This window comes from Meles meles, chromosome 7 (genome assembly GCF_922984935.1).
Source record: "Meles meles chromosome 7, mMelMel3.1 paternal haplotype, whole genome shotgun sequence".
NCBI classification, from domain to species: domain Eukaryota; kingdom Metazoa; phylum Chordata; class Mammalia; order Carnivora; family Mustelidae; genus Meles; species Meles meles.
Window position 1 is genome coordinate 58686692 of NC_060072.1, and position 11926 is coordinate 58698617.

Below are 11926 nucleotides of genomic sequence, written 5' to 3' on the forward strand. Positions count from 1 at the left end.
CTGAGAATTTCATACATAGCCATATTGACTGGCAACACACCCAGGAGTCCCATGGGGTTTGGTTATGCATTCATTGTTTATTGATTACTGGAAATTTCTTATAAAAACAAAACTCATCATGTTTTACAGGGTTCAATATCCTAAAATCCTAATGACTACCTCATTTCCTAAAAGAAGGTGCTCAGAATAATGTGGGAAAGAATGGGGTGATACAAAATGAAAACATGTAGTAGCAAACTTGCATGAGTCATAAACTAGGATCCTAGACTTGGCTGTGCCCCGAGAAGCTGGGTGATCTCTGTAATGACCTCTCTCTCTCATAGGTACGTAGAGGAACTTTACATATTTGCTTACTCCATGCTGAAATTACCTTTTCAGACTGCTTTGCCTTTATAACGTAACTGCTTTCATTTTTAATGGGATGGAAGAAATTATGGCTGTTTTTCTGAAACCACATCAATTTTCAAAGGCAGCTGTAGCAAAAGAGATGCGTTTGCACTGGAATTTTGGCTTCAAGGACAGTACCACTTTGAAAATTTGGCTGGTTTCCCCAAACCCATAAGTTGGAGAAATACCAGGAATAAAAAGGGGAATTACATGGATGATTTACAATTTTCTTCACTCCCTTTCCTTAAAGTTAGGCCTTGTCGGTTGCCAAGAAAACAAGTTGAGATCAAAATGGAACCAAGTGATGACTGACAATTAACTACAGGAAACTATTTCAATGAATAAATTGGCCATAAATTAAAAATAAGGGACACTCCAATTTTAATAATATATTTCAGTAGAAAGAAGCAGGGACAGAGATTTGTTTCAGCTTTGAAAAAACAAGTTTTGGTTTTGTTTTCTAGTATTGTTTCCTCCCTAACTATATTTTCCTTACGGAAAGTCTAAGAATTGGTCATTGCCAACCTACAGAATGTTAAACTACCCACCAATGAACAGCCTTTGATTTTAATTTTTCCTTTCCTTTTCCTTTTTTTCTTTTTCTTTCCTTTTTCTGAGCCCTCACCATTCCCCATCTTTGTTTTTCTTCCTGGGCATACAATAAAATTCAGCGTGACTTATAGTTTGCACTGAGGTACAGCTTTTCCACATATCCATAAGTATACACCTCCAATTTGAAAATACCCTTTTGTTCCTCACGGAAGAAATAAATGAAAATTGACTCAGTTAGGCTGTTTGTCTCTTTTGGCTTTTCTATCTTTGCACGTAAAAGAAAGTATATATGCTTGAAAGCCACAGGTAACCATATCATTACATTTTATGACAGGAAAAGAGCTAGTTTTCTAGCTGCATCCAAACTTGTCTCAATGCCAACTTCCTCCCATTTGCCCAGTCCTTTAAAAAAAGCAATTATTCCTCTAACTACCAAGCATACAAGGAACCAATGGGCCTCACTTCTGGTAATCCTTCAAATTCAACAACCACCTAGGAAATGCACACACACACACACATACACACCCTTGCACTCAGGAGGTGTGAAAGTTCTGAACCACCTGAAATGCCATCTGTTCCTCTTCTTATGCAGACAAATTGTGAAAGAAAATTTACCATTCAGGCTACATAATTCTAAAACAAGAATGACCAAGAACTTGAAGAGCTGATTGAGAATGTAGTACGTAAAAAGTGTGGTACAGGGCTGTTGTCAGTGTGTGCTCACATTCACGTGACATGCCCAGCTGAGGCCATTTCCTATACTTGTGGTTTTCAAACTGGACCTGGAGCCTCAGGTTACTGAAGTCACAGATCAATTCGCTATATCTTCCCAACAAGTCCATTTTAGTCACTAGCTGGCTGGGGGTATCATTTTTATAATCAGACATAGATATATGATAGAGCAATACTAAATTTTGCATATATTTTATGTAATTGATAAGCATGCAAAATAATTACATGATCATAATGGATGCTTACATACTCCAAATTGCCTAGATCTTTCTCTTCTTCTTTTAGAATTCCTTTGAGGGGCGCCTGGGTGGCTCAGTGGGTTAAAGTTTCTGCCTTCGGCTCAGGTCATGATCCCAGGATCCCGGGATAAAGCCCAGCATCGGGCTCTCTGCTCAGTGAGAAGCCTGCTTCCCTTTCTCTCTCTCTGCTTGCCTCTCTGCCTACTTGTGATCTCTGTCTGTCAAATAAATAAAATCTTTAATAAAAAAAAAAGAAGTCCTTTGAAAACGATGTTCAAGAAAGCATCATACTACACCATTAAGTCTCTATGAAGGAAATGAACTGGCATACAGCTACATATAGAGAAAAAGTTCTAAGATAAGAAGGTTGAGGGGCGCCTGGGTGGCTCAGTTGGTTGACTGACCAACTCTTCGTTTCAGCTCGGGTCATGATCTCAGGTCATGGGATCGAGCTCCACATTGGGTTCCGCAGTCAATGGGGAATCTGCTCAAGATTCTCTCCCTCTCCTTTTTCCCCTCCCTCATGTGCTAGTGCTCTCTCTCTCTTTCTCTCTCAAATAAATAAATAAATCTTTAAAATACAAAGTTTGGTTCTGTAGCATAAGGAAACTGACCTACCCAAGGAACTGTTGATATTGCTGTTTTCATTCCACGTATGTGAAACCTCATGAACATAGCCCAGCCATAAAGCACACATATATGTTAAAGCAGTGTTGGGTACTTACTGGAAAAGTCATATCTAAAATCAGAATTGTCCCTGTCCCACTAAAAAATAAAATGAAAAAAGCTTTTCAAACTTTTTTATAGTTGAGAGAGAGAGAAAGAGGGAGAAAAGCAAACAAGAACAAGGAAACAAGGAAAAGAAGGGGAAATTGAATCACTTCTCTTTGTGCCTAGGAAGAATATATCACAAGTTTGTTTGTGTTTAGCCCCCAATTTATAGCCCAGCAATCTGAATCTATGAGCTTAAGCCTTCATGGATGAGTGCAGGAACCAGCTTCTGAATTAGAGGATAGCATTACTCAATTAACTTTGAGACTAGCCCTTTCAAGAAATATATTTAGCTATGGCACACAATATTTCAATTCCAAAACGAGAATGTCAACTGAGAAACTAAATTTAAAATTTCAGTGGTTTCTCTCTCAGCTCCTCCCACACTTACTACAGATCTGAATAATATGAAGCCAGGAAGCATTTAAATAAATAGGGTGTGCATTCTAGGTTTTATTGCAGGTGGTAGTGCTTTAATCACTTGGAGTCTGTCAAATTATAGGCTGACACACACAAGGAAGGATCTATGTCCCATATGCCATGTTATTAGTGCTCTACCCTCAGCCAGGAAGGGAAACGTTTACCCTGTTGGGTAAGAGAAGATGGGATGGGATGGGATACAGGCTCTGTGCTCTGCAGCATCCCCCAAAGTGCTCACCATGCTGAGCAGCAACCAAGGTCCCTTGAAGACAGAGATTCAAGGTAACATTAGGCAGAGAGGGAAAGAATACTCCCAACACAAAAGACCATGTAAATACTGATACATATATACATGCACACACACACACACACACATCACATGACATGACATGTTCTTTCAGGGTTCCTTTATAAATAACACATTATTAAATTCTGCCTGTGTTGACACTTCTATGGTTAACCTGTCAACCAAAGAGTTCTGGTTAATGTTAAATTCTGTTTTAAACATAGAGGGCTTGTCTATTACCTGGGCTTAAGAAGCTGTCCACCACATACCAGAAGCACTTTCAAATTTAAGGGTGATAATTTATTAGTCACACCAACATATTTCTGACTGTTTTTCCAAGATATGAGCCACAAGAAGTATTGTTGTGATTACCAGTAGTCAAACTGTAATTGACATTACCCAGACTTTGGTTTCAAAAGAAAGAGAGAGAGAGGGTGTGTGTGTGTGTGTGTGCGTGCGCGCGTGCGCATTTAGGGTATGCAGAATTGCAATATAGAATTTTTATCTTACAAACTTTCTGGTTGTAATGAAAACCCAAATGTCCACTTGAATATAAGTGTATTTTTTGTAAATCTTTTATTGTATGTTTTCACGAGAAAACTTACTAATTAAAATGAGCATACATCAGGAATCTATACTATTATAAGCTAATACTGGAGCACTTACTTTGTACCAGGTGCTGTTCTAAAAGATTTCTGTCTGACAGCTCATTCAATCCTAACAACATCTCCTAGAGATAGGCACTATTATACCCTTTTTAAAAAAAAGACTTTATTTATTTGAGAGAGAGAGAGAGAGAGAGCATGAGCATGCAAGTAGGGGGTGAAGCAGAGGGAGAGGGAAAAGCAGATTCTGTGCTGACCATGGAGCCTGTTGGGGGCTCAATCCCACAATCATGAGATCATGACCTCAGCTGAAATTGAGAATTGGAGGCTTAACTGACTGAGCCACCCAGGTGCCCCTATATCCTTTTTTATAGTTGAGGGACTTGAGAAGTTTGGTAACTTGCCAAAATTGCCATGTTCCTGTAGCTAGTAAACTGTAGAACTGGAAGTCAAACCTAACAGTGACACTCCCAGATCGTCTGCTCTCAACTCCAGACTACACCGCTCTCTGTTAGCAAGGGGACAACAGGGTCTTGCTTATCCCCAGTTCCACTTTCGTAGTGAGTGTGGGGAAAAGGAGATCATACAGGCAATCCTAGAGGCCTCTGAAACAGTGCAATCAGAGACCCTCTGTTTCTACATTTCCCAGATCTCAAGCTGCCTCCCCCAGGAATGACCTTCTGTGGAGAGGCATTTGAGGAAATGAGGAGCTGCTGCGACATTCTAGCAGGCATAACTTTCTACAGACTTAAAAACAAACAAACAAACAAATTACTTAAAAGATTAATACAGACTACAGGACAGAAAAGTAAGCATGTGGTATAAAAGCTAGGCAGAGATATCATATTTCCATATTAATAAAGAATTAGAATAAACATGAGTTCAACATTGCTATATGAAACCATAGCCGGGTTTCAAAGTTGATGGATATGAAGGACTCTCTGGTTGTTTTCACAGAACTATGAGAAAAGGTCTCAGAATTGTCTCCCACGCAACAGTCAAACAGGTACTACCTTTAATGGGATGTGTGGTTACCAGTTCTCAGGGAGACAGTCTAATGTTGAAAAAGGAAAACACTGTATCGATGACAGACAAACAGGCAATTGTTTAAGGCATGCTGTCTATCCTTGTCGTTTTCACCTACATGAAAATAAATACAAATGTAGAATGTGTGTGAAGTGGATAAAGAAACCAGCCCAAAGAACATGCATTAAGAATCACAGGATGTTACAGTTAGAAAGGACCTTAGTGAACAAGTCCACTTCTGCATTTTACATAAAATAAAACCAAGGTCAGCGGAGTTCGGATTGTGTGTGTAAGTATTATCTTCAGCTCTGGGCGTGAGGAATCGCCCCTAGAGAGAATGTATGGAGTGAGAAGACATGAGATGGGTATGTAGGACCCTGGGAGCCCTGGGCTTTGAGAGGCAGGTCGATGAAGAGCTCCCATGAAGGCAGCTGGTGAGGGTGAATGGAGAGGTAGCAAGAAAGCCAAGAAGCTCATGAGGTCATGAGAGAGTGGGAGGGAAGGAATTTTAGGAAAGACCGAGTGGTTGTGTTCAGTGGTAAAAGGAGTCTTAAGAAGATCAGAACTAGGAAATATGCATTAGATTTGTTCGTTATTGATCAGTGGTGACCTGAGCAAAAGCAATTTCAGGCTCATGATTATAGTGGAAGAGAATGAGAGGTAAAATAGTAAGATAGAACTTAAGATAGTAAGATAGTAAGTAAGCCCACATTCCACAAGCCTGTGAAAAAAGAAAAAGATGGTGCAGTGGTCAAAGAAATCCTTATGGGAAAACATTTGGTAGAGCATGAGAGGAATAATTGAAGCAGTCATCGAAACAACATAAGGGGAGATGAAAGAAATGGGTAGAGGTCAGACTGAGAGATGAACCTTGAAAAGAGGGTGTACAAAGCTTGCTCTGAGATGGCTATAATGCCACCAGGTAGTTCTTTCAACCAAATTTTAATTTTTATGTTTAACTTTTCCAACCATGTGGAGTTTATTTTGGTGAATGATCAAAGTTCTAAAAATTCTCTTCTTTGACTGCCTATGTTAAGGTTTGAATGAATGAGTAAGCAACAGGGAGCCCCAGGCCTAAACCCTCCACTCACGAAGGACTCAGACAAGCTATTGACGGCAGCACAGTCTCCCACACATGCCGTTCCCTTCATCCTCCACTCACTGGAACAAGCTTCCTCATTCTCCAGATCCTTCCACCAGCTATGGAAATTAGGTTCTCACGCCATTGGGAAACACTGAGGAGATTGATGGGGGGAGGAGTTCCACTATCTTCAATCTTGTGAAGCCTGGCAAGTTTTAAGCCTTGCCAACTATCTATTTTCTCTGCTTGGTTTTTGCCACAGGCAAGAATGAGCAATAAGAAGGAAGAGTGGTGGCAGAAAAGAGCACTCTTTGAAAATGAAAAGAAAAAGAGAGAGAGAGAAAGGCTTAGAATAGGGAAGATTTACTGCTGAACTTAAACCAGAGAGCTAGTTAGGAAAGAGTGGTTGGTCACAGAATTAAAAGCTACTCGTGTGTGTTTATTTAAAATTATGTGGATTACCTATTACCTTGGATGACCCAAATGGGTTGCCCTCTACAAAGGTGCTCCTACTAGATACCTGCAAGAGTCCTTTCCTGAGAACCATGAACCCTGTGTGCAAAGTCAATTATGATTCTTTCCCCCAGGAAGAGAGTGAGACAACATGGTCTGAAAAGCTGTGTTGCCTTTAGATTTTAGCAACATTGACTTCAGCATTATTCTTTAATTATAAAGTCTGAGATACATTTTTCAAAACTGGATTAGATACATTTTCATATCCATCCTTTCCCCCTTAATCTTAAAGGGAGGTAAGACTTTCCTTAGGTGAGGAATGAAGAAGATATTCTCTGAATTAGTATATGCCACAATACGATCATTTAAATTCATTCCAGAGGTGCTGGCAAGAGCTGTCTTGCTTGAGCTCATGCATTCTACCTTTTCCCCAACCCCTCCCCTCAATTTTAGAAATGTTGGGTAATAATGCAATTCTGTTTTTTGAAAGGATATATTCATTCAACAGGCATTTTTTTAAGCACCCAACACATGCGTGACATTGGTCTGGGTGCTGCAAATATCAAGATGAAGGAGATATAAAATTGGCCCCTTGGCATCTTGTAAAGAGGAACAAGAGAAAATGTAAATACTTTTTTCATTTCCACAATCTGATTTCTTTGGAGGTTTGTTTTATACCCTTCCCCAGAATACAAAAACCTATGATATATCCATTGCCTTGTGTATTATCAGCAGACCTGTCATCATCAATAAGCAGAAACATAAATAAAACTGGTTACGCAAAAGGAAAGTTCTAGATAAAGAGAGAGACTTCATCTAAAAGAGCAACACATGACACTATGAGAAATGCCAACCACCCTTCTGTCTAATCCTAGGAGGCTAGTCTCAAAGACACACACACACACACACACACACACACACACACACACACACACTACAGCTACAACAAAAAAACTTACCTGATTTGCCTACACCTGCTCTCCCAAATATTGCCAGCTTGACCTCTGCACTTTTAGCCATGCTGGGTGTTGGTAGATAATTCACTGTCGTGCACACTGAAGAGCTGAGAAAATATTTTTGGCTCCAGCCTTTGGATTCACCATATCATTGTAAATCTGCAGTCCTGCAACAAAAGAGATTTGCGAATTCCTAAGTGACTGGAGAAAGGAATTCATATTTATGAAGCACCTTCTCCCTGCCAGCCACCACTCACTTTATCATCATCTTCCTCAACTGCAATCCCGTGAAATGGTTATAGTCATTTACTGCAAACTAGTCAACTAATAAGTGATAGATCCATGACGTGAACTTAGATCTCTTTGGTTCTAAAACATATGCATTTTCATACCCAATAGCATTGCCTACGGTGTTTTTTATGAAGGCATTGTCTTTGGATCACTAATGGATAACAAATAGTTGAAGTGTGTGAATACGTGCATTTACCATGTGTCTATACATACCCAATACACAACACACGTGATGGGGAGAGTCACATTTAGAAGTCTTTCTTGTCCTGAGGGCTGAATAATATACATTCATCTTCATCCATCCTACTGTAATGATTGGATTTGCACTTCAAGGTTAAATTTTAGCTCAGTTCACACTAGATCCCATGATTGAGACATCTGACAGACATCCATGTTCCAGGAATTGATATACAATATCTACTTTATACCCTTATATTTTTCTGGGCACAACACCCCTGGTACACAAAAGATGCCATGACTCAACTTCGGATTCCTTTTCTACGACAACCTGAACACTTAACGCTGCTCTAACACTTAGAAAATGACATTGCATACAATGTAAGCACATGTGATACGGGGGCAGTGCTTTAGGAATGACACCTAGGTTCTTAGTACCATGAATATGTAAAGCCGGGAACAGTCTTGGTTGGGATTAACCAAAGGAATCTTCCAGCCATGGCAAGAATCCTTCCTTGAGATCAGACAACACCTTGCGTCTGATTGGCCACTTTCAGATACCTGAGGTCAGCGCTGGTGAGCTGACATTACTTCAACTTTTTGTTTACATTCAGTCAGAGGCCTTCAAGTCGCCTAACAGTTATTAGGACCCTTGGCCCCATCCTAGGCTACTACTTCCTAGGAAAATGAGACCTGGCATCTTCCCTTGTTCCTCATGAGCTGTAGGGTTTCGTTTGGTTTCATCTTGGTTTGTTCTTGACTCTCGCCTTCTCTCTTCACCACATGGAGTCCTCTTTGCTGGCACTTGCCTCTTGATCACTAAAAACATGGCGTCCACTGCATTCACTCCTTGAGATAGGGCCTGACAAACTGACCTACCAAGGTTCACCGAGATTCTCCCTATTCTTTGTTTAGCTGGCCTTGTGGCTGTACAAGTACTCACAGCAAGACTCACAACTCTCACAGGAACTGCAGACTCCCTCATTCTGAACTTTTGCAGTGTTTGAAACCTATATATATAAGACTTGACTCTCATCCTTGTTAAACTTAATCACATCAGTGATTCATTCATTTCATCCTTTTTTTTCAGTCTGCAAAGATATTTTTACAACACGAATCTGTTATCTAAACGTGTAAACGGCTCCTGCCAATGTTTTGTCATCTACAACTTTTCAAAGGAGCTTCTCAACAGAAAGAAAAAAGTAAAAATCCTGCTGAAAAAGGATTTCTACAAAGACGTGACCATGTAATTTTTTTCTTCATTAGGCATCTTAGCCATCAACTTGTACCTAACGAATTTTGTACTTGCTGATTTCCAAAGGGTCAGAACTTCCTCTGAAGGATAAAAAGGTCAACATTGACATTAGCTATTGTTTACCTCGCCCCCAATAACAACAACAACAAAAATTTCTCTGTAATCATTAATAGTTGGAAAACCAGAAGCTTTAACATCTGCAATTTGTCCAGACCCATACTTTTGGCTCAAGATAAAAGAATTTCCTTATTTGTCATTTTATATGTATTCATTATGGAAAGGCCCTATGTTTAAAGTTCCGTGCTTCATTTCAGAACATCACAAAAGCATAATACATGGAGATATATAACTACATAAATTCTAACTAAGAATGACAAGCATTTCTTTGAATCATAGACCATGCAAGGGTCTGGAGCTTGTATAAACAACAATTTGTTATTTCATGAAAAATTGTTCATTCCCATGCACATAAAACATAAGTAATTATCTATCTTATTTATAGTTCCTGAAAGTAGTTATCAGATGTGATTTTTAAAAAACATTTGTTAAGTCAAATATTTCATTAACTCCCAAATGGCCTCAGAGGTATAGGAATTTCACATAAGAAAGAGAAATTGTGTAGGGCAATTTTTTCCCTTATGAAGGTACAGCTGCTTATTGTCAACCTCATGCTTAGAAAAATCACTTAAAGGAAGACACAAACTGACATGCATGTTTCAACAGTTTGTTATTCACATAAAAATGTGATGTTACATTTGACAAAGATATAAAACAAAGATAAATGTGTAAATTGTAATAAGTGACCTTTTGCCAATTTCTGATGTTCAAAATAATTTATAATCCAAGACCTTCCATAACACGGACCTAAAAACATTTGTTTTAATATTATTGTAGAGAAATATTCTGGCTGGGTCTAGAAGTTGCCATTTACTTATTATGTGGCCAGTGCTTTACTAAGACAAAAACTTCTGAGCTTCTATCACTCCTAAAGCTAAAATCACACACAGATATTTAAGAGATTTAAGGCATAGTGATTTCTACCCCCCCCCCCCCAAACATAAAGGAACTAAAAGAAAGTTTAGAAAGAAGAAAAAAAGGAGCTGGTCTCCCATACTATGTTATTACTAATATATTCATTGATCATTCCACAATTGCGCTAAGCACAGACAAAAGTGGCTACCTTCCAGGAGCTTATGATCTGTTAGACCTGTGGCATTTAGGTCACCAATAACCTGATTTTTTTTTACACTTATTGAAAGAAAGATTTCATTCATAATTCCCAAATATATACTTATCAACATTCCTACTTTCCACTTCCTCTTTGGGGGGTAAAAAAAGCAAGCATCTTTATAAGGTAGCAGTTTTTCTAACTTCTGTATTTATCATCAAAATAAAGCGCAGCTGTTTAGGCAAGCAAAGCATCTAGTCTGGCCGTGGGAATGAGAGCCTCTTCCCTAGCTCTGAAATCAAGTTCTCCTCGTCTGGCTACCGGGAATGCTCCCTCATCTCGCAACGCAGCACCCACAGCGACAAGGTTAATCATGCAAGAACCCTCGTGATAGCTTAGCTCCAAAAGCAACAGGTATCCTAGAATGATCAACAGGCCCATCTTGAACTGCAGGTCACTTGCTCTCAACCTGGAGAGAAACGCAGCCTAAGTCAAAAAGGGCATTCTCAGTCTCAGCTCGGAGGGCGCTGTCAAGCCCTGCGCGCCGCGCTCACATCCCCTCCCAGCGAACCCCGAAGCCGCCCTGGGAAGACGCGGGGACCAGGAGAACCGACACAGAGGCCAAGCGTTCAGGGGGTCTCAAGGGTCTGCAGGAAGTCGTCCCGAAAGAGCCACCTGGGCACGTGCGTGGCACTCACCTGTTCACACTCTCCAGGCCCCGGAGAGCCGCGGTCCCCTGCAAGTTCGGGATCGGTCCCCCGGGACCGCGGAGCCCTCCCACGCCGCGCCGCCCAGCCTGCCGCTTGCGTTTTCGAGGCGCGGGACGGCGATCGTGCGTGGGAGCCGCCGCGGAGCTGCGAAGACCGACCGACCGGTGCGGGGGTCTCCGCGCTCGCGCTCGCCAGGACGAGCGGCGGAGGGACTGCGGCAGGACGCGAGCTCAGCCCGGCCGGGGCCGCCGCTCCGCGGCCAGGATGCTGCAGTGCGGCGCGTCGGCGCCCCCTACTGGGGCCAGAGGCACGTTCCTCCCGCGACGCCGCCTCCCCGCCCGGAGAGAAGGAGATGCTTCGGTTTCACGCGTGCTGCCCCAGGGCTGCCTTCCCTTTCCCTGCTCGGTCCCCGGCCCCTAGGTTCTCGCTGAAGGATTCTCTCCTCCGTTAAAACTTTGCGTGTGAAAGCATCGCTCCGTGGGGTTTCCCATTCCTTCCTTCTGATGATGCTCACAACATCCCCTTGAGGTACCTTTGATTCTCCCCATGTTACCCAACAGAAAATTGAAAGAGAAGATAAATAACTTGTCCAAGGCTAGTAAATGGCTGGAATGAAATCCAGGCCGAATTGGAAGCTGAGAGGTGCTAGGAGCGGTATAAATACTGAATTTGATTGAAATGTATAGCTCTCTAATTGACAAAGTTCCAAAGCCTTCGTCTTCTCCTTACATGCTCAGTCTTTGTAGTGTTCAAATGGAAGTCACACTCCATCGTCCTCCAGATCCAACGAACATGACTGATATTGATGTCGTGCTCG

At 41.2% G+C, this 11926-nt stretch overlaps 1 protein-coding gene across 1 annotated transcript in view; it reads right to left on the reverse strand.

The window, feature by feature from the left end:
• RERG (RAS like estrogen regulated growth inhibitor) overlaps window positions 1–11344 on the reverse strand; it is a 125295-nt gene extending 113951 nt beyond the window's left edge. Inside the window, exons 1-2 of the mRNA XM_046010639.1 lie at window positions 11098–11344; window positions 7512–7675 (exon numbers count right to left, since the gene is read on the reverse strand). Of these exons, the coding sequence (XP_045866595.1) occupies window positions 7512–7572 (61 nt within the window). The 5' untranslated portion in view covers window positions 7573–7675; window positions 11098–11344. The remainder of the gene's footprint in view (window positions 1–7511; window positions 7676–11097) is intronic.
• Between the last annotated feature and the right edge of the window lie 582 nt (window positions 11345–11926).